General features: G+C 69.5%; 1 protein-coding gene across 6 annotated transcripts in view; it reads right to left on the reverse strand.

Moving 5' to 3' along the window:
* ADGRB1 (adhesion G protein-coupled receptor B1) overlaps window positions 1-14617 on the reverse strand; it is a 73594-nt gene extending 58977 nt beyond the window's left edge. For all 6 annotated transcript variants that reach the window (XM_072733753.1, XM_072733752.1, XM_072733751.1 and 3 more), the window contains exons 1-2: window positions 14479-14617; window positions 1522-2528 (exon numbers count right to left, since the gene is read on the reverse strand). In XM_072733753.1, coding sequence (XP_072589854.1) covers window positions 1522-2308 — 787 coding nt within the window. In that variant the 5' untranslated portion in view covers window positions 2309-2528; window positions 14479-14617. The remainder of the gene's footprint in view (window positions 1-1521; window positions 2529-14478) is intronic.
* Window positions 14618-20664: the final 6047 nt, after the last annotated feature.

A 20664-nucleotide genomic window follows, 5' to 3' on the forward strand; every position in this document is an offset into this window, starting at 1 on the left:
AGACTAAAGGGCCAGGCCAGGGCCGCCCGCCCTGCACCGTCCTCCTACCTGACCTCCCACACCAGCCACTGCCCCGCGCTCGGCTCCTCCTCGTCCCCAGGGACCACTTCCATCCTGCACGCCTGGGAAGCTGCCCAGCCAAGGTCACGGTGACCTACATCTTGCCCAGCCCAAAGGTCAGCGCTCCCAGCCCCGTACTCGCGGCCGGGGGGACACCGGGACCTCCAATGTCCCCCGGGCACTTCTGCGGGTCTCCCACCTGCCCCCCCTTTCCCCTGCTCCTCTCCAACCACACGCACAGCTTCCCGGAGGCTCCGGGACCTACAGCCCAGGCCCGTGACTGCGGCGTGTTCCCGGATCGCTGGCTTCCTCTCTGACCCCTTGGGGCTTCTTTTCTGCCTTTAAAGACTTTGTTCTGAGCAGTCCATTGACCTCATTGGCTGAGAGCCCTGGACAATGTCACCTGGCCCCACAGGTGGGCAACCAGGCCCGGCCCCGGGATGCCCAGCACCTGTACTCCCTGCCGGCCTTGCACATCGCTCAACGGTTGGAGAAGAGCCAAGCCCGGCTGCACCCCCCCTCTCCCCGGCTCCGGCCCAGCTCCAGCCTCCCGATTCTCCCATGAAACCCCAGGGTGCCTCCACCTCAAGCCCACCGAGCCTGCTGGCGCCCCGTCCCCCCAGCCGTGTCCTCCTGCACGGGCTCCCAGCTCCCCAAGAAGAAGCCAAGGTGCCCCGAAGGCAGACAACCGACCACACAAGACCCCCGGCCCCTCCACTGGGACACCCAGCACACGTCCATCTCTGGCCTCTGCCCCGCCCATGCCCAGGCCGGCAACGCCCTTCTGACGCCCTTGGGGCTCCCTGCATCCCTCCCAGAATCATGCACACGGTCCCCTGGTCTAGGTGACCCCCGACCTCCAGGTGAAACAGCAGCCGAGCCCACCGGGGACCTTGCCCTGTGTTGTTTCCCGAGGTGCCCTCCGTCCCGCTCTCAGCACCTTCCTCTCCCCCCAGAAGGCAGCCTGGGACATGGGGCTCTGGCGCTGCCTTTCACTGCGCGTCCCCGGTGCCCAGAACACCTCACAGGCGCTCGGTGACCAGCTGCCGGGCACGCAATTGCTACGGCCGAACCACACGCAGCCCCTGAATTCCCGCTCCGACCACATCTCCAAACCACGGGCTCGGGGTCGCTTCTCCTCTGAGTCCCGGAGGCCCGCAGACCCCGCCACGGCCCACGGCAGCCCGCTGCCCCCTAGCACGTCTGCCTGAAAGATGGAGGGACCCCTCCCCAGCCAGGAATTAAGACTTGGTGGTCCTGGGAGAAGTCCATCGTCCATTCCTTCGCTCCCGGGCGCCAGGCACGTGGCCCTGGGGCCTCAGCGCACCTGCTCACAGCAACCTTATCTGTGCATTTGGCTTCCCTGGGGACAGGTGACCGACCAGCCCCACAGAGATGACCCCTGCCGCCCGCCCTCCGCCCCAAGAGCCAGCCAGGGGTCCTCTCCCTGCGGTCACTCACCTGCTGCGCCATCCCCACCCCGGTCCTGGGTCAGGCTGGTGAGGCAGTTCTCGGGGCCGCCAGCCACGCCGTCCCTCAGGCAGACGTCCCCTCGGGGGGCCAGGGAGCCAGAGGCAGGGTCGCCGGTGTCCCCGCCCAGGCAGGCACAGGGGGTCTGCATGATGCCGCAGGGGTGCGAGCTGCGGCTGCCCGCCAGACAGGCGTCCAGCCAGCGGCACAGCATCTGGCAGGCGGCCCGGCTGGGGTTGCGGTTGCCCACGACCAGGTACTCCACGGAGAAGTCGTCGCTGGGGCCCGAGGACCCCCCCGGCAGCCGGGGGCCTCGGTCGGGGGGCGGCTGCTGGCGCAGCATCTGCAGGAACTGCTTGCCGGCCTGCAGGAAGGCCAGGGGCGCCGAGGGGTCACAGAGCTGCAGCACCTCATCGAAGCTTTCCACGCCCAGGTAGGTGCGCGTGGACTCCAGGAAGGAGTCGAACTGGTAGGTGCGGACGCGGCCGGGGCCGCCACAGGGTGCGGGCGCCTTGGCCACTTTCATGTAGAGCGTGTAGCGCCGGGGGTCGGGGTTGCGCAGGGTCCAGGAGCAGCGGGAGGCGTTGGCGGGGAACACGGCGGCGGCCGAGAAGTAGCCGAAGAACTTGCCCTGCACCAGCGTGGCGCACTGCTCGGCCCCGGGCCCCGCGTCCGCCCCCACGGCCGCCCGCGCCCGGCGCCCCAGCAGCAGCAGCAGCAGCAGCAGCGGCGGGCAGAGGATCCGGAGGGGGCCCGGGGCGGCGGCCTGGCCCCTCATCCTAGCTCGCGGGGCCGCCGGGGTTCCGCGGGCTGGGCAGGCAGGCGCGGGCCAGGCCTTGACATGCCAGGGTCCGGCGACAGCAGGGCCGGGCGGGGGGCAGGAGCCGGGGGCAGGGGCTCCGAGCGGGGGCAGGAGGAGGGCAACGCTTCAACCTCGAGGGCGGCTGTGGCTCCTAACGTGCAGGGTCCCGACGCCGGCCTGCGGCCTCCAGCAGCAGCTGCAAGAAGAGCAGAGGGGGCCGTGTGAGCCCCTGGGAGACCGGGACGCGGGGCCCGCTGGGGGCTACCCACTGCCCATCCTGGGCTTCGGGGGGGCACGGGCCCTGGCGTCGCTCCTAGGCACCTGCACCGTCCACCTGTCTGCCACCCGCCGGTGTGTCCACCTGCAGGGGCAGGGGCAGGGGCCCTCCTCCTCCGGCCAGGCCTGAGCAGGGAGTGGTGGGCAGCACCGGCCCAAGGCCCAGAGCTGCGGGGACCTGCTCTGGACCCATCGGACTGAGCGGCCTGGCGTGGCTCCCGCGGCTCTGGGCCTGCCTGTTCCTGTACAGCCGCCGTTCGCCCGTGGGGCCCCTGTGGCTCCCTCTGGCCCTTCGGTGGCCCTGGCTCTCTCCTGGGTCATCTCCCTCGTGGGTCTTCATCCTCTCTGCCCTTCCTCCTCCTCCTCATCCCCAGTCTTCCAGGGAAGCATCCACACAGGAAGGGAGGGGGGGGGCGCGGAGGGGAGAGGTCACAGGGTCCGTCCCCTGGGGGCAGGAGCACCCAGCCCTCCCCGGTGCCTCCTCACTGCAGGAGCAGCCCGGGCCGTGGCCGCGGCTATGACACTGTGTACGGGTCACGGCCACCTCTCAGGGCCTCCCTCCCCTCCTCCTACCCTGGGGCCCACTGGCCCTGGGGCCCTGCAGCTCCGGGCAGGGAGGGCTGGAGACGGAGTCACCCAGGCCACATACGTCCAGGCTTCAGCCAACACCCTTGCCTCACCCCTTCTCTGCCAGGTTGGCTCTGTGACCGCCCGACTTCATGATGGGGAGACCGAGGCTAAGTGACTTGCAGAAGTGACAGTGAGGGGTAGGAGAACCCACCCTGGGACCTTGTGCCTCAGCGCCCCGGGGTCCCCTCCCTGCCCTGGGAGAGGGTGCTGGCCTGGTGCTGGGGGAACAGGAGGCAGCCGCCGCCCACTCGCAGGGGCACCACGTGGAGCCACCCTGGGTGGTGCCTCTCCTGGACTGGTCACCACGTGGACCCTGGCAAGTTCCTCCTGGCCCAGGCCTCAGCTTCCCCGAGGCCCTGGCTGGGCCAGCTGTCTGCCCACGCCGCAGCTGAGCCGTGGCTGAGGAAGAGCCGCAGCCGGGCCCCAGGCGGCCTGCTCTGCCCTCTGCTGACCTTGCCCACGCCGGCCGCCTGCCCACGGGGACCCGCTGCTTCCTGCTGCCCGGGCCCAGCTGGCCGGCGTCCTCCCCGCACGGGCTGTCAGCAGAGCAGGGCGTCGGGCGCAGACGGCCTTGGGCTCTGAGCACTCCGGGCTGGGGCGGCCTGGACGCGGCTGCCCCCTCCTGGCCCCGTGGCCTCGGCAAGTCCCTCACTGGCCGGCCTCGCTTCCCCATCTGTGAAATGGGGGGTGAAACCCCACTTTCTCGGCAAGAGGGTAAGAGCTACACCTGGGGGTTCAGGCAGGAGGTGACTCTGCAGGGGAGGAGGTGGGAGGGGGCTCTGGCTCCCCAGGTAGCTGGGCCAAGCCGGGTCCTCTGGGGGCCCTTCAGCGGCAGACAGAGGCGCCCTGAGAAGAATTGCAGGCATCTCATCCCGGCCCCTCTGGGCAGAGCTGGGTGATGCACTGGGCCCTTACCTCTGGGAAGCCCCTGGTCCCCCCTCACCTCTGGACCACGCGGGGCCAACCCTGGATGTGGGTGTAGCAGAGCCCGCCTGCCCTGGCCACCTGCCCCCACATTATGGGGCCGGAGAGGCCACAGCCAGGGTCCTACAGCCAACCCCAGACTTGGGATGTCCCCTGAGGTCTTGCTGCAGAGAGATGGCAGCGTGTCCCCAAACTTCACCTGAGCCTCAGCCCCGGGGGCCCCCGCGGCCCAGGCCGGGAGCTCCTGTGGAAGCCGGTCCCCAGCCCTGGAGGATGGCCAGTCCCAGAGGGTGTTGGCCGAGCCCAGCAGAAACTGACCCAGCCGAGGGTCCACTGAGCCACTGAGCCCCACCCATGTCTGCTCACCTGGCCGTGCCCCATCACTGACCCCCGTGAAATGACCCTCCTCGCCCCAGCCCCTGGCAGCCCATCCCATAGCCTTCCACGGATGGGGGCAGGTCTGGGGGGCCAGGAGCAGGTGCTCAGGTGGCATGTGCCAGGCACGGGGTCCTCTAGGGCCTCCACCTTCCCACGTGGAAGAAGAGATGCCCAGCCATGTGGTGCTAGGGACGAGAGTGCAGCCTCTGCGCCCCGCACCCCAAGGATTCGGCGGGCCCGGCTTGGTGGGGACATTCTGTGGAGCTCTGTCCCGCGCCAGCCGCAAGTGCGGGGGTCCCTGCGATGGTTCCATTTTGCAGATGCGGCATATGTGGGGCCACAGAGGAACCTTGCGCCTTGTGGGGGCTTGTAGGGCCTGGCGCCCGAGCCAGGATCCAAGCCCGGGTCTGACAGGCGGAGCTGCTGCCCTCCACACACCCCAGCCCTGCCCCAGGCAGGTGGAACCTGACCTAACCCGATGCCTGTCCCAGAGCTCGCGGGAGCCAGGCCACACTGAGGTCCTCTTGGCATCCCCACCACCAGCCCTCGTTGTCCCTGGCTCACCCCACTCTTGGAGCACCTGTCGGGGCGAAGCCCACCTGCGGGGTCCTGCACACCAGGAAAGAGGTGGCAGGGAGGGTAAGAAGCAGGGCAGCGCCCCAATCAGAAGTGCCCCTAGAAGGGCTGCCCTGCAGTCCGCGGCGGGGAGGGGACCCCGGGGAAGGTAAGGGAGGCACGCTGGGGCCGGTGGGGGTGGCGGAGGGTGCTGGGGAGATAGGAGAGGAGCCCCCAGGGGCCGGCCGGCTGAGGGAGGTGGGGGGCAGGGGTCTGGCCTGGACAGTGAGGGGGCGTGCAGGGGTGAGGGTGTGGTAGAGCTGAGAGCCCCCTGGGGCAGCCGTTCCGGGCTGAGCCTTCCCAGACTCCTGGGGCCTGATGACAGGGATCTCCAGCAGCGCACCTCGGAGCTCTGGGTTCACCGCAAGGGCCACCCGGGAGCCAGGGTCAGGAGGGAAGTGGGGCCCAGGTCACCTCCCGGCACCCTGGCGCCCTCTGGAACATCTCTGACTCAAGCTGCTCCACGCGCGGGGCATTGGGCAAGGCTCTGCTGCCCAGAAGGCTGTCCCAGCTGCGAGTGTGAGCAGCGCAGCCCCGGCCGGCCTGGCTTCCGCTGGCTGCATCCTGAGCCTGCACCCGCCACTGACCACCCACCCTCTACCTCCCCGGCCTCCCTTCATCCCCAGGAACTGCCCACCTGCTGCCCTCTAACGAGAGCTTGGATACCTGGCCCCGCGAGCCCTCTTGCACTGGGGCAGCCCCAGCAGGCAGAGCCAGGCAGGCCGGGGGCATATGGCCACGGGGGACGGTGAGTCGAGTCTGTCCCAGGCCAGGGCAATTGGTGCGGAGACAGGGTGGGGCGTACGGGGGTGGTCCTGACCCACCAGGCACTCGGGGGGGGGGGGTCCTGGGGGGCACAGAGCCTGGGGGGGGTCCTAGGATGAGTGGGGGCAGGGCCTGATGCGGGCGTCATTCTGGGGTCCCTGTGACCACCGGGGGCAGTGCGGGCAAGGAGAGCGAGGAGGTGGCCTGCACGGGATCTGGGCTGGGGGGGTAGTGTCAGACACGGCCGGGCTTCCGGGTGGGCAAGCAAGCGATGGGCGGCGGGGGCCTCACCGAGAGGGGGGCAGGCTTGTGCACACATATGGGCGTGCGTGAATGTGTGTCTATGCATCAGTATACGCCTGTGTGCCGGCACGTGTGCACACGTGTGCGCATGCGTGAGAGCACAGATGTGTCAGTGCGCGTGAGCACATGGGTCTGTGGATTCGTGTGTGTCCGTGTACACCTGTGCCTGTGCACCCATGCACACGTGTAGCGTGCGTGTGCAAGGTCTCACGGCGGGGGAGAGCCCGGCTCCCGCAGCACCTGCCCTGTGGCGCCTGGGGCGGGCTCGGGGCCCTGCCCTCGGCCACATCCTGCCCCGGGGCGTCCCCTGGGTGTCAGAGCTCTCCGAGCCTGCTGCCCACGGCGAGGCACCCGAGGAGGCTCTGGTCTGCCCCGGGCGCTCGGCCCTGTGTGGCCACGGGTGCTCCTTGGCACGCGCGCTCGCAGGGCAGCTGCCCCCCACAGGCCACCCGCCTGGTCTTTGGCTCCCCAGAGGCTGGGTCACTGGTGCTTTTGGTGCCCGCTGCCCCTCTCGGGCTCCCGAGGACGGGGGCGGTCCGCAGCCCGGAGCCTCTTCGGTCCCCACCTCTCCCCGTCAGCTTCGTAGGGCCCGACTGCCTTGGCTGCCGGGACTTCCTCCCCGCGTCCAGCCCCTGCCCCCTTCCGGCCAGCTTCGGCCTGCACCTGCTGCCAAGCCTCCCGCAGCCTGCGGGGCGGCCTCAGGGCGAGGGCAAGGGAGTGCTGAGCCAGCTCACAGGGTAGAGGCCCCGGGCGGGAGGCCGTGACACCCAGGGAACCGGCCACGCCTGGCGGGGACAGGATGCTGGGAGGCGGGGGGAGAAGGACGGTGTCCCCAGGCTGGAGCAGTGACCGCAGGCCGGGACGGGCCCAAGGTGGGAGCCAGGGCGGGCAGTGAGGGGGGAGCAGAATCAGGCCCACCCGAGGCTCACAGGGCCACCGTCAGCCGCCGGGCACTGCGCCCGCCCTCCACACCGTCCCAGGTGTAGCCACGCACGTGCAGGCCACCTGGGCCCCTGCCCCAACGGCAGAAGACCCGGGTGCCTCGGTTTCCCCACCGTGCGAGGGCCTGGGCTGGACGCTGCCCCCTCAGGCTCCATGGTCCTCCAGCCTCCCTTGGGTCCGTGCGACCGTCCTCCCCAGGCTGGGCACCCTCCCCCCAGGCCCACCTCAGGCCCGGCCTCCGCATCCCTCCCCACCCACCCCAGGCCGCCAATGGCGTCCCCAGATGCCAGCCACAAAAGGCACTCTGTTGTCCTGGCCGCCCCCCGAACAGTGCCTGCCTGTGTGTCCTGGGAAGAGGCTGCACTGGGGGAGGGGCGGGTGGACACCCCTCAGCGCCGAGGATAGCCCAGGGGCTGGCTGGCGGGCAGGCCGGGAGAGCGAGCCGGAGAGGCCGTCCGGGGACGCGCAGCCGCCTCCACCCGCGCCGCCAGGCCCCCCAGCCCTCCTGGGCCGCGGCCGGTCGGGCAGCCGGGTCTCGGGGTGGCCACGGCCGCGCCGGCGGGGCGGGTGGGGGCGCTACCGTGGGTGCAGGACGGCCCAGGCCCAGGAGGGGCCAGGAGGGCCCAGGCAGGCCTCCCCGCGTGAGCACGGAGGCAGGTCGGGCGTGAGAACTTGGCCCCCACGCCACAGCCGCCACCTGCTCCCTCCCAGCCTGTGCGAACCAGTTCCTGGCGAAGCCGCCCGCCGACCTGCGGGGTATCCCCAGGCTGCCCCCAGAGGCCCGCAATCACTCTGCCTGCCGCCCCCCCGCAGTCCTGCTTCCCTTGTCCGCCCACATGGGCACAGGGGTCGTGGGGGCAACTGCGCAAGAGAGGAAGCCCCCCCCTGAAGGTCCACTGCTGGGAGGGGCACATCTGTGCTGGCTCTGCTCCAGGACACCCCACACCGACCCCGACCTGCGCCCCCCACGGAGGGCAGGGGGACTCAGAGCTATCACCCCACATCCCCCCCCCACCGCCCCAGGCCCCTGGGCCCAGAGCCAGCGGCCGGCTCTCCGACAGGCCTCGCTGCACCTCCTCTTGCCCCGAATCCCATCGCCCCAAACACCTGCAGGCCTCGAGGACACTCGGAGCACCGAGGCTCCTGGCTGTGCTGCCATTCGGCCTCCTGCTGCCTCACTGCCCCTGCCTCGTGCCCTTCCTGGGGACACCCATGCGTCCTTCGGGGCACGGGGAAGAGGCCCACCCCAGGAAGCCATATCTGAGCCTGCTGGGCTCTCCCGGGAGCGGATGTGTCCTGCCCCCCGACGCATGCACGCGCCCAGTGCCCATGCACACATGCACACGCATGCACTTGTACGTGCATGCACACCCGGGACCGGCATGCACCGTGAATGCAAACACGCGCACGCAGACAGGCTCTCCTGGAGGGAAGCCTAAGTGGGGACGAGGACGGCATCTGTCCCAGGGGTGAGAGGCTCCCCAGGGGGGTGGGGGCTCTCATGAGGAGGGGGTTGCTGCGATTCTGAGTGTGACCCGCATTGCTGTGCTCTCTCCTGTCTGTGTCCGCCTGCTCTGTGCCCGGAGTGAGCCCCTGTACCCCGAGACGGACGGAGGCTCACACCCCACACCAGGATCTGTGCTCCCCGGGTTCCCGGGAGGATGGGCTTGTCCAAGGTCACCTGCCCAAGGTCGCGTGGGGAGGGCCAGGGGCAGCAGAAAGCTGGGAAGAGGTGGTCAGGAAGGGGCCTGGGGGGCTGCCCCGGGCGGAATGTGCTGAGGCCCTGGGGGCACCCCGGGCGGGCCTGGCTGGGCGGAGATGGAGGGCTCCAGACAGCTCGTGGAAGGGATGAGTAGAGACGGGCACTTAGCCTGGAACTGCTTCACGGACCCCAGGCCCTCTGGCTCCCAAAGCCCCTGGCCTCCCCCAGCAGACCCCCTGGGTGCAGCAAGGCTGACCCCCCTAGGAGGCGGAGGGCAGGCGTCCCCGTGCTTGGAGGCACAAAGGTTCCCCCAGATGGAGGCTGCAGCAGGGGTCCCGACCACCACCCCCGCAGTGACCTCTGCCCTCTGAGGACAGACAGAGCGGGGTGGGGCTCAAGGCCATAACTGCCACCCTTGCCCCCCAGCTCTGGACGGTGACAAGAACACGCTGACCTGGCACCCCAGAGCAGGACCGGGGGCCCACGGATGGACAGGCGGGGTGCTGGGCAGTGTGTGTGGGTGCGAGACCTGCGTGCACGCGTGTGTGCTGCAGTGTGAGGGAGCGTGTGTCCAGGACAGCGTGTGTGGTGAGGGAGTGCGTGCACTTGCAGGACGAGTGAGTCGCCGGCGTGCAGGTGTGCCGGTGTGTGCGTGCACAGGGGCGGGTGTGCGAGTGCACCTGTTCTGGGAGAGGAAGGCTCCCGGAGGCGCCACCTGCGAGGTCGGGCTCGTCCGGGCCCGGCTGGGAGCAGGGGCAGCGGGCGGCGGAGGGCACACTTTCCGGCCGGCGGATTCTCTCGCCCGTCTTGCGTCCCCCAGGGCCCGGATGTCACCCCAGCCGGCTCAGGTCCTCCCGAGCCCTGCCCTCGACAGCCCCAACCTCTGCGTGCCCCTCAAAGCTCTGGGCACTCTGGGGCGCGGGGCGGCGGGGCTCCTGGCCCTGAGTCACGGAGCCTCGGAGAAGCGGCTGCTCCAAAGTCACCTTGGCAAGCAGGAGGGAGGTCAGGGCCATCGCTCCCCTGCAGGCTCAGGGCTTAACGGGGGCTGTGGGGAGCACAGCCTTCAGGGTGTGGGTGCTCCCTCCTCCCCCCATCCAGGTGGGGGTCCGTGACGAGGCCAGGCCACCCCCGGGGGGCCCTGCAGGTCTCCAAGGCCTCTGCCGGCCAGTCCTCAGTGTCTCCTCCTCAGGGACCCTTGGCTCACGTCTCAGCCAAGAGTCGGCACCCCAAAACTGGCAGCCAGCCTCCCAGGGCTGCCCGGGCTGGGGCCCAACCCTGGCGCCGGCCCTGGAGGCCCTGCGGCTTCTGGTGGTGCTGGGGCCTCAGAAGTGCACGGGCAGGAAGACAGGCGGGGGGACCAGCACACGCACCGGAGGTGCCCAAGGTGACAGTGTGGGGTGGGGGCGAGCCGGGCGCCCACCGGGTACACTGAACCCTTCCACTTGCCTGAGCCCTTTACAGCACACAGGCGCGGTTGTCTTGTGGAGGCACGGAGCATTCTGGAAAGTCAGGGAGTCATGGGCAGGGTCACAGGGTCACAGGGGCAGGAGGACCTGGGGTTTGGGAGTGGGGTGGACTCCCTTGGGCCCCAGTCCCTGGCACTTCCTCCTCGGTTAATAGGGACGGGTTCACGTGAAGAGGAGGGGAACAGGGGAGGGGAGGGCGGGCCTGGTGCTTTGTCCGTGAGCCGCGGGCTGTGCCCCAGCCGAGGCCCCGTGTGGGGGGAGGCCGCGTGGGGTCCAGAGTGGGAACAGTGGGAGATCCGAGCCCAGCTGCACCTGCAGGTCCCGGGGCTGCCCCCGGGGGGGGGGGGGAGAGGCTCGTGATCTGCCCCCCTCAGCCCTGCAGCCGAGCAGAGCTCACCCTGGGATGTGCACACACACCGTGGGGCCCAGATGCTGGCAGCGGTGGTCCCTGCTCCTTTATGGAACCTGCACTGCATTGTGGGGCTGCTCCTGCTGCCGGGGGTGTGGGGGGTCGTGGGTGGGTTGGGGTGAATGTGGTCTGCAGGGCAGCAGGTGTGGGCACCGCAGCCCCGTCACTAGGTGTGTGCTCTGCCTCCTGAGACCCTGCTGCCCGCAGGGCACCCCCCACTGCTTTGGCAAGTCCCTGAGGCCAAATCACCGGCCCGTTCAGGATCCCCTCATTCCCCCCCAGCTCCCAGGAAGCAGCCCAAAGCCTCCAGGGCTGAGGTCGGGCCCCACGCCCCCTGAAGCCCCTGCCTGCAATTCATCCTCCTTTGACCGTTTCCAAAGGCCTGCCACAGGGCCTTTGCATGGCTGTTCCCTCCCCTTCGGGATTGCCCACGCGCCCCTTCGTGGGTCCTAGGAAGCCCTGTGGGAGCCCCGCAGCTGGGCCCCCCGAGGCCCTCTGTCCTGCACCCCCGCAGCTGACTCAGAGCCTGTGTCCCCTCTTCCCACCGCCTTCACTCTGGGGGGTGGGGTGCGGCCATGCCCCCGCGGCCCTCACTGCAGCCCCTGCACCCCAGTGTGCAGGGCCAGTGTGCAGCTGGGCAGCCCCGCGTCGGTGCAGGTGCGCGGCCGAGCCCTCCAGCGCAGCGGCGGGGCGGGAGGGGCACGAGGCCGGACACGGGGTGGGGGGGGGCCGCGGGGTCCACGGGTCAGCGGCCCGGGCTCCGGCCACGGCCTTGGGCCCCCCCCCCCGCCATCCGCACGCCTGCACACCCCCGCGGCCACACGCGCACACACGCCCGCTCGGCCGGGCAGGCGCCCCGGGGCACGGGCCGGCGGGGGGCGGGGCGGCCGGGGCTGCCCAGGATGGGGCGGGCGCGGGCGGGCGCGGGGAGACGGAAGGGGCGGGCAGCGGCGGGGCCGCGGGCGCCCTCTCCCGGCCGTCGGGGGCAGCGCGCCGCCCTCCGCCGCCGCCACCGCAGCCCCGCGCCGGCCGCCGGCCCCAGCCCCAGGGGTCCCCGGGGGGCGGGCTCGGGTCCCGGGGGCCGCTCCGGGAGGCGGGGCCGGGCCGGGCGGGCCGCGGCGGGGGCAGGGCGCCTCGCGGGGCTGCCCGGGTTCGGCGCTCGCGGGGCCTGCGGGGCCGCCTCCGGCCGGGCCTGGCTGCCGCGCCCGCAGCGCCCAGCCTCCCGGGGACCCGGCCGGACGCCGCACACCCCGCCGGCTGCGGGCTCGGGCGCCGAGGGCCTGGGCCGGGGGGCTCCCAGCCCGAGCCGCGCTCCCATTGCACCGACGCGGCCACCGAGGCCCGGGGGCGGCCGGAGCCTGCGGACCCGGGAAGGGACTGGGAGGGCTCGGCGACGTGGCGGGGTCCCTGCCGGCCCGGGGTCCGCGGGGGCCGGCGAGAGGCCGAGGCCGACGGATCGCCTGGTCTCCGCCCCCGCGCGGGAGCGGGCGGGGACACGCGCCCTTCCCCGCGATCCGAGGCGGCGAGCCCCGCGCTCGAGCCCCCCGCGCCGTGCCCGTCCGCGGAGCCGCGCGCCGCCGGGGCGCATCCCCGCCGGCCTAGGGCTCGGCCCCCGCCGCCCTGGGCTCCGGGGCTCCCGGGCCGCCCCCGCCCCCCAGATCCAGGCGCAACAAGTCGGCGAGCGGCGCCGAGGAGCAGCGAGCGAGCCGGGGAGGCGGGCGCGGGGCTGGGCGCGGGCGCCCCGGGATCCCCGAATGCGCGCAACGTCCGCCTCCAGGGACCGGGCGCGGTGGCGGGCGCTCGGGTGACTCGGCGGGCGGCCCCCATCCCCTCCCCGGGCTGCGACTCCGCCGGGGCGCGGGCGCGCCCGGGAGCCCCCGCCCCCTCCTTCGCGGCTTGACCTTGCCCGGGTGCTCCAAGCCGGACCCCGCGGCACCCGGCGCCGGGCGCAGAGTTTCTCTGTCGCCTGCGGCCGCGGAGGGAGCGGCTCCCTCCCTCGACCTCCCCGTTTGCCTCCTGGGCTGCGGGGGTCGCCGGGGAGCGGGAGGCTTCGGGGTTGGAGAGGACGCCATGGCCGCGTCTCCAGACCCCGAGCGCCATAGAGCGACCACCTCCTGGATACGAAAGGGGACCCGAGCCTCCGGTTCCCCCGGTTCCCCGCTCCGCCGCCCGCGCGGCCGCTGCTCCGAGGGGGCGTGTGTTCGTGTCTGTGGGGGAGGGCACCGAGGGTCTCCTTGGGTCCCCGGGGTGGGGTGGGAGCGCAGACCTCGGAGCCACCTCCCCAACACATACGCCAGGAGGCTCCTGGGGCGGGGGTGCGCCCCCCCTGCCCACCCACGCGCCTTCACGCCTTTCAACTCCTCCCGAGTTGCCGCTGAGGAATCCCTGCCCCAGACCCGGGGGAATGGGACGTGATGGGGAGCGCCGAGCCGAAGGGTGCCGAGGAGAGGTGGGTTAGGGCTCGCAGGTCCCAGCCTGGGCCTGGCGCCGCGAGAAACTTGGAAGCCCCAAATCAAAGTGGGAAGGGGAAGGTGCCCGGCGGCTGGGGCCTGGCCGCAGCCTGGCGCTCCCTCGGAGCCGCCCGGGAAGTGACCCAGCAGGAGCCTCCGAGGCTCGGCGCAGGGACTGGGGCTCCGAGCCGCAGCCTCCGACCGGCCCTCCCGGCCGCTGCCCCCTCCCCGGCGGGCCCGAGGCGCGCTCCGCCCTGCCCGGGGGGCCACGGGGCGCGGGGAGAGGCGCGCGGCAGGGCCCAGGGCCCCGGGCCTCCCCGGGAGGGAGACGATGCTCATTCCTCGAGGCAGCTACGCGCGGCTCCCAGAGAGCGCAGCGGCGGCGGAGGGCCCGCGGCCTCGGCCGGTGGGGACGGGGACCCAGGAGCGCCCGGCGCCGGCCTCCCTGCTCCGCGCGGAGAGGGCGCGGGGCCGACCCAAAGTTCGGAGCGGCTTATCCGCGCGGCCTGTCCGAGCGAGTGGGAAGGAAGAGGAGATCGGAAGGAGCCAGGTCGCTGGCGTGTGGGGGTGGGTGGGGGGTGGGGGGCCTAGGGTGGCCCTCCGTGGATTCCGGGGAAAGAGAACCTCCGGGGCTTCTCCAAAGCCACTGCCGCGTCCATGGGTGAGGGCTGGGAGGGGGCGACGCGGCGGCTCGAGCCGCCCAGGGCTCTGCGTGGGGGGAGGACACCTCCGGACCCTACAATGTCTGTAGGGGGCTGTGAGTGCGGCGCTGGAAGGGAAGGGGGACACGCCGGGGTGTCTCGCCTCAACCTACCTGGGTCTGTGTGTGCCTGTGGGGGTCACATCTGGGCTCCCAAGACCCCTGCCAGCCTCTGTGCGTGTTGGGGACAGCCCGGGAACGCCTTCTCCAGCCTGGCCTGGGTCTGTGCATGTGATGGGGAGGGGGCGCCTTCCCCAGCCCTGCCTGCCAGCCTGGCCAGGCTGCGTGTGCGCGGGGGGAGGTGAGCAGCGCGAGGAGCCTCTCCCGCGGCCAGGGGGGCCCCCTCCTCAGCCCGCCCGGTGCGGGCGCCCGGAGACCTGCCGGATTCCGGGGCTGCCGCGGGCGCAGGAGGCAGGGGGCTGGGGGGGGGGGGGGTCCAAACTCCCGAGCTCCGAGCGCAGACCTCGGAGCTGCGAAGCCCCGAACGGCGAAGTTCGAAGTCCGGGCGGCCGCCCCTCCCCCGCCCCCCCCGCCCTCGCTGCGCCCGCCGCCGCCCCCCAGCCCCCGCGCCCCGAGCCCTCCTTACCTTCCCCGGCAGCCGCGGCCCCGCCGGCCGACACTTGATCCGGCGAGTTGCAAATCCCCGGGAGCGCCCCGCGTCCCCGGCGGCCGAGCCGGGCGCCCGACCCGACCCGGGGGGGGGCTCCTCCTGCCGCCGCCGCCCCCGGCCCGCTCCAGGCCTAGCCGGGCGCACCCCGGGGGCCCCGCCGGCGCGCGCAGGCCCCCTCCCCCCGGCCGGGGCTCCGGATGCCCGGGCTGCGGGCGATGCGGGGCGCGCGGGCCCGGGCCCGGCCAGGACGCGGCGCGGCCGCCTGTGCTCCCGGCTCGCCGGCTCCGCGCTCGCTCCGCCGGGGCCGCCGCCAACGCCGCGCCCGCCGCCGCCGCCTGCGCCCGCCGCTCCCTCTCCGGCCGCCGCCGCTCCGCTCCTCTCGCCTGCCCCGCTCTTCTCGCCTTTTTTCCCCTTCCTGAGGGGGGGGCGAGCCGAGCCGAGCCGGGGGCGGGGCGGCGAGGGGAGGAGGAGGAGGAGGCCGAGGACGGGGAGAAGGAGGAGGAGAGAGGCGAGCTGCTTCCCCCCACCGGGCTGCCGGCGCTCCCCAATCTCTCGCTCTCTGAAACTGGATCCCGAATCGGGAGCCAGAGACTGCATTACGGATTACATCAGGCTTTATAGAGCTTCCAGATCACACATTAGAGGGGAGCGCGAGCGGGGGGCGGGGTGTGGGGGAGGGGACAGAGATAAGGGGGGGCACGGATAAAATGCATAGGCGCGAGCACCGAGGGAAGCCCAGCTCCTGCCCCGTGCTGCAGGAAAGCCAAGAGTTGGGTCTCTGCTCTGTGCCTCTTCCAGGAGCCGAGGAGTGGCTGCCCACTGGCTGGTTGGTGGGTGGATGGATGGATGGATGGATGGATGAATGAGTGGATGGATGGATGGATGGATGGACGGGTGGGTGGATGGTTGGAGGGAGGGAGGGAGAATGGATGGATGGATGGATGGATGGATGGATGGATGGACAGGTGAAGGGGGAGGATGGATGGGTGGGTGGAGGGAGGATGGATGGGTAGGTAGATGGATGGATGGATGGATGGATGGGTGGAGGGATGGATGGAGGATGGATGCATGGGGGATGGATGGATGGATGGACAGAGGACAGATGGATGGACGGATGATGGATGGACAGATGGATGGATGGATGGGCAGAGGACAGATGGATAACAAGGAAGTTGTAGGGGGTGGTACATAGAGAAGAGAGGTGCTTGGGAGGATGGGACAGGTGGAAGGATGGGTGAGGTAAGTGATGTAGAGGAAGGGGGTATGCGGGAGGGTGGACGGATGGACCTGAAGCCCGGAGAGGTGGGTGGGATGCTGAGTGGGGCGGTGGAGGGCGGACGGATGGACGGAGGAAAGAGGCCAGAGAGGACGGACAGGGTAGACGGAAGCAGATGAACGGCACGTGAGCCGAGGGCTGAGGAGATGGTGGCCTGCGGGCGGGGAAGGAGGATGCGCGGACATGGGGATGAGAGCGATGGCAAAAAAGTGAGTTATGGGCAGGAGGGAGAGTCGGAGGCACAGACTCTGGAGCCCATCCAAGAGGATCAGAGCGGGGGAGGGGGAGGGCCGACGCCTGCTGTCCAGGCTGGTTTTGTCCAGTCTTTCCTCCGGGGACTCCTGAGAAACACTGAGGGAGGGGCTTACGGGAAGAGCCAAAAGGAGATGAGTTTGAAAGTAGAGGTGGAGCCCACATCACCCCGTGTGGCTGTCCTCATTGTGCCACTCCCTTCTCGTCCCCCTCCATCCTCCTTTGCCGTGGTGACGGTAGGGACAACCCAGTTCCACATGTGGATTTTGTTTTCCGTAGACTGGTGGCCACAGCCCCTTCGCCGCTTTACCGCCCATGGTAAAGTGCCCGTAATCCCTCTTCTTCTGCTGAGACCTTTAGCCAGATGCCCACGGGGGGCCTCTCGAGAATAAGATCCCGAGTCTTGGAGGAGTGACCTCAGGGAAATTACTTCAGGGTTCTTCTCCACCAGTAGCATCCTAGTAGAGGACGTGCCCCTTTTGCACAACTTGTGGTCCGCTCCGAACGCGAGGCCCTCTCTGCCGCTGCCTGAATACCCGACACAGCGCACCCCGACCGTCTCAGCAGGCCGCTTACGCCTCGCCTCCTCTTCAAGCCCAACATCGGGTCCAACTGTCTGCTTTTCTCAGCCGACTCAGCAGGGGGCTCCATCCGGGTATCACTGCTGTCACCATCACACATCAATACACCGTCCTCGTCACCATTCTCAACCTGCAGGTCAATGTGCGCCCCTCCTCTGTTGTCCCCGTGGTCGGCACCATAAGCCTTGACCAGGGCCACAGTGTCGCCATCGCAGCCAACCCCGTCACCGGTCATGGTCAGCATCCTCACCGCAGCACCGGCCCTGGGAGGGGGGGCGTGGGACAACGTAAGTCAGCCTGGCCCTCGGCTTGCTGCTCATCTCAGCAGGTGGAGCGGGGTCCAGGCCAGCCCCCGTCGCACGGCCAGCCTGGGGCCTCAAGCTCTAGGGGCGTCCTGAGGGCCCAGTGAGCCGGGCCGCGGAGACAGAGACCGCGAGGCCGCCGACAGCCTCCCCAGGACAACCTCCCGGCGCCCTCAGGCTTCCTTCTCCCCTGACGGACACAGCCTCCCTCCGCAGGTCTCTGAACTGGGGGAAGAGAAGGAGGCGGTGCCAGGGTGGGGGCTGCCTCCGCGCCCCCTGCTCCCGCCCTCCCTGCCCACCCCAGGGCCCTCTCTGCGCCGCGGCCTGGCCGTCCCCTCGCACCAGCGGCCCGTGGCCACCAGGGGGCTCTGATATGCAGCGGCGCGGCGGTGCGGGCAGCTCTGAGTCAGGATTTCGGGGCTGCTTCCCTGCTTCCCCACCGGCCCTTCTCCCGCTGCCGGGGAGGGGGCGGCCCTCCCCACTCCCCCACTCCTCCTCCTCTGCTGGCCGCTGCGGGTTCCCAGGGTGGCGCAGTGTCCCCTTGGCCCGGGCTACGCCGCCGGGCCGGGCCTTCCCTCTCCTTGCCCGGGGACTCCTTGCTTCCCTCCCTGACCTGCCCCTGGTAGAAAATTGTCCTCTTGTCCCAGTTCCTGGGCCACAGTCCAGATAGTTGCCCCACCCCGGCGGGAGGCAGAGAGGTCCCGAACCCCCTCTGCCCCTCCCCAAGGAGGAAGAAGAGTCGGCTTGACGCCTGCAGATCAGATGCAGGTCATTCGGCCCATTGCACACCGCCCCCCCCACCCCCCAGCTCTCAGCTGGTTGACCTGAAATAAAGAGACTCACCTTCACCCCACTGCAGCCTCGGTTTCCCTGTTGGCTCATGGCTGTCCTGACTGGTTGGTGGGAAGGTTTCTTACGGCCCAGACGCTCTCAGGTTCTGGACCTCTGAACCCATGGCCTCCTTTCCAGAGATTTGCTACCAACTTATATCCAGCACCCTGCTACCTTGACCTTTGACCCTCACCACTCACACCAAAACTGGGGGCCTGGCCATGGCATGAAGACACCCAGGATGGGCTCAGTATGGCAGGTTGAAATTGATGGTCCTCTGCGGGGCCAAGCTTATTCAGCTGGAAACTAGGTTCTGGAACCTCCTTATTCAACCCAGAGGCAGTACGGCATTTGGTATCTTAAAGCCTTTTTCACGGTCATTCATAATCCCTGACCACAGCCACTGATGCAGCCAGGACTTGTAGATGACTCTGAGCACACTGACCACCGACTCCGGTCACACACTGGGCCCTGACCCTGGTCACACCATGAGTCCAAACCATGGTCACACCCTGAGTCCTGACCCTGGTCACACTCTGAGCCCCGACACTGGTCACTCTCTGAGCCCTGACACTAGTCACACTCTGAGCCTTGATCCTGGTCACACCCTGACCTCTGACCCTGGTCACACCCTGATCTCTGATGCTGGTCACACTCTGAGCCCTGACCCTGGTCACACCTTGAGCCCTGATCCTGGTCACACCCTGAGCCCTGATCCTGGTCACACCCTGAGCCCTGATCCTGATTGCACACTGAGCCATGATCCTGGTCATGCTCTGAGCCCTGACCCTGGTCACACTCTGAGCCTTGACCCTGGTCAAACCCTTAGCCCTGATCCTAATCACACTCTGAGCCCTGATCCTGGTCACATTTTGAGCCTTGACCCTGGTCATACCCTGATCTCTGACCCTGGTCACACCCTGAGCCCTGATCCTGATCGCACACTGAGCCATGATCCTGGTCACACCCTGAGCCCTGACCCTGGTCACATCCTGAGCCCTGATCCTGGTCACACCCTGACGTCTGACCCTGGTCACACCCTGAGCCCTGACCCTGGTCACACCCTGAGCCCTGATCCTGATCACACACTGAGCCATGATCCTGGTCATGCTCTGAGCCCTGACCCTGGTCACCCTCTGAGCCCTGACTCTGGTCACACCCTGAGCCCTGACCCTGGTCACACTCTGAGCCTTGACCCTGGTCAAACCCTTAGCCCTGATCCTAATCACACTCTGAGCCCTGATCCTGGTCACATTTTGAGCCTTGACTCTGGTCATACCCTGATCTCTGACCCTGGTCATCCCCTGATCTCTGACCCTGGTCACACCCTGAGCCCTGACCCTGGTCACATCCTGAGCCCTGATCCTGGTCACACCCTGAGCCCTGATCATGGTCACACCCTGAGCTATGATCCTGATCGCACACTGAGCCATGATCCTGGGCACGCTCTGAGCCTGTTTCCATGGCAGGTTTACACAGCCAGCTCTTTAGTTGCTAGGCTGGATGTAAACTCTAAGGCATCCCTGAGGGAAGGCAAACAGGAATGTTCCAGGGGCTAGGAGGACCCCAGGTTGGAGCAACAGAAGCACATCCTAAAGTCCTGCTGATTTCCACGCATTTTCATGTAAGACTGTTCCATTCTCAGAGGGAGAAGTGAGGGCTCAGGAAGGGGTCATTTGAGGTCGTGCTGGGAGTTGGGTGGTCTAGAACCGGGCTCGCTGGCTCTGGCCCATGGTCTCCCCGCCCTGCCTTCAGGGGCAGAGGTGGAGTGAGGGGGCCTTTCCCAGGGTCTTCAAGGGCCACTTGGTGCAGGGGGGCGGGCACGGCACAGCATTTCCAGCCCGGGCATCCCGGGGTCCTCTCCGACTCCTCAGTGAACTTTGCCAGCCTGAGGCAGAGGGTGAGGGGTGGGGGCTGAGCGTGGTGAGTAATTAGCTGATTCACACGCACGATAATTAATTGTGGATGCAACAAGCCGCAATTAGCCTCCCAGTCAGGACAGACAGAGCCTGCAGCGCCACTCAGCAGAAATGAGGCCCCGCCCGGTGCCCTCGGGCACCCCCACCCCTTCCCACCTCCAGCTCCGCCCTCAATCCTACCAGTGGGGCAAAATAGAGAAAGAGCTGGGGAGAAAGGACGAGGACTGCAGAGGCTCCCAGCTCCCCCAGGACACACGGGTTCTGAAGTATGAGGCTCGGGGCGCCTCCTCCTCCAGGAAGCCCTCACCTCCCTGCCCGCAGGCCAGGCCCCTTCTGGGCACCGACAGGCCCTCCTGGGGGCCCTCTCTGGCTCCCCTGGCCACGGGCCCGTCCTCTCACCTGGGCCCAGAGGAGGATAGTGACAGACCCTGCACTAGAGCGAGATGGTGTCCTGGGCCGGGTCTGGACACAGCGGGGTGTGGGGCGAGCCCCCAGGCAGGGCCCCCGGGCCAGAGGGTGCCAAGGGACGGTCAATCCTCGGCTCTAGCGAGCACACCTCATGGCTCCTGGCCCTGCGGCAGTGCAGGGGGCTGCTCAGCACCTCTCCCCTCCCGGCAGCGACTCCAGGCAGGGCTGGGGCGTCCTGGGGGTGATACGGTCGCCGTGGCCGACGGCACAGGGTGGTACCCCGACTGCTCCTTTTCCTAGCTGTGGGAGCCCTGGTCACACTCTGAGCCCTGACCCCGGCTCTGTGCCGGCTTCGGCTGTGAGCTGGGGGTGATAATGGTGCCCACCCACGGGGTCTCTGCGAGGATTCAGTGAGCACATCGCTCAACGCCACCTGCTCCGAGGCAGAGCACCCCCTCCCGTTGCCTGGGGCCCCGCTCTGGCCCCACTGCCGCCCCCTGCACCGACTCAGCACAGCCCACTGGACGGGGCCCCCGCTTGCAGCCCCTGTGGGTCGGCAGGGTGACTGCGCCCCCTCCAGTGCCGCAGGAAGG

This window comes from Vulpes vulpes, chromosome 13 (assembly GCF_048418805.1).
Source record: "Vulpes vulpes isolate BD-2025 chromosome 13, VulVul3, whole genome shotgun sequence".
In the NCBI taxonomy this organism is placed as follows: domain Eukaryota; kingdom Metazoa; phylum Chordata; class Mammalia; order Carnivora; family Canidae; genus Vulpes; species Vulpes vulpes.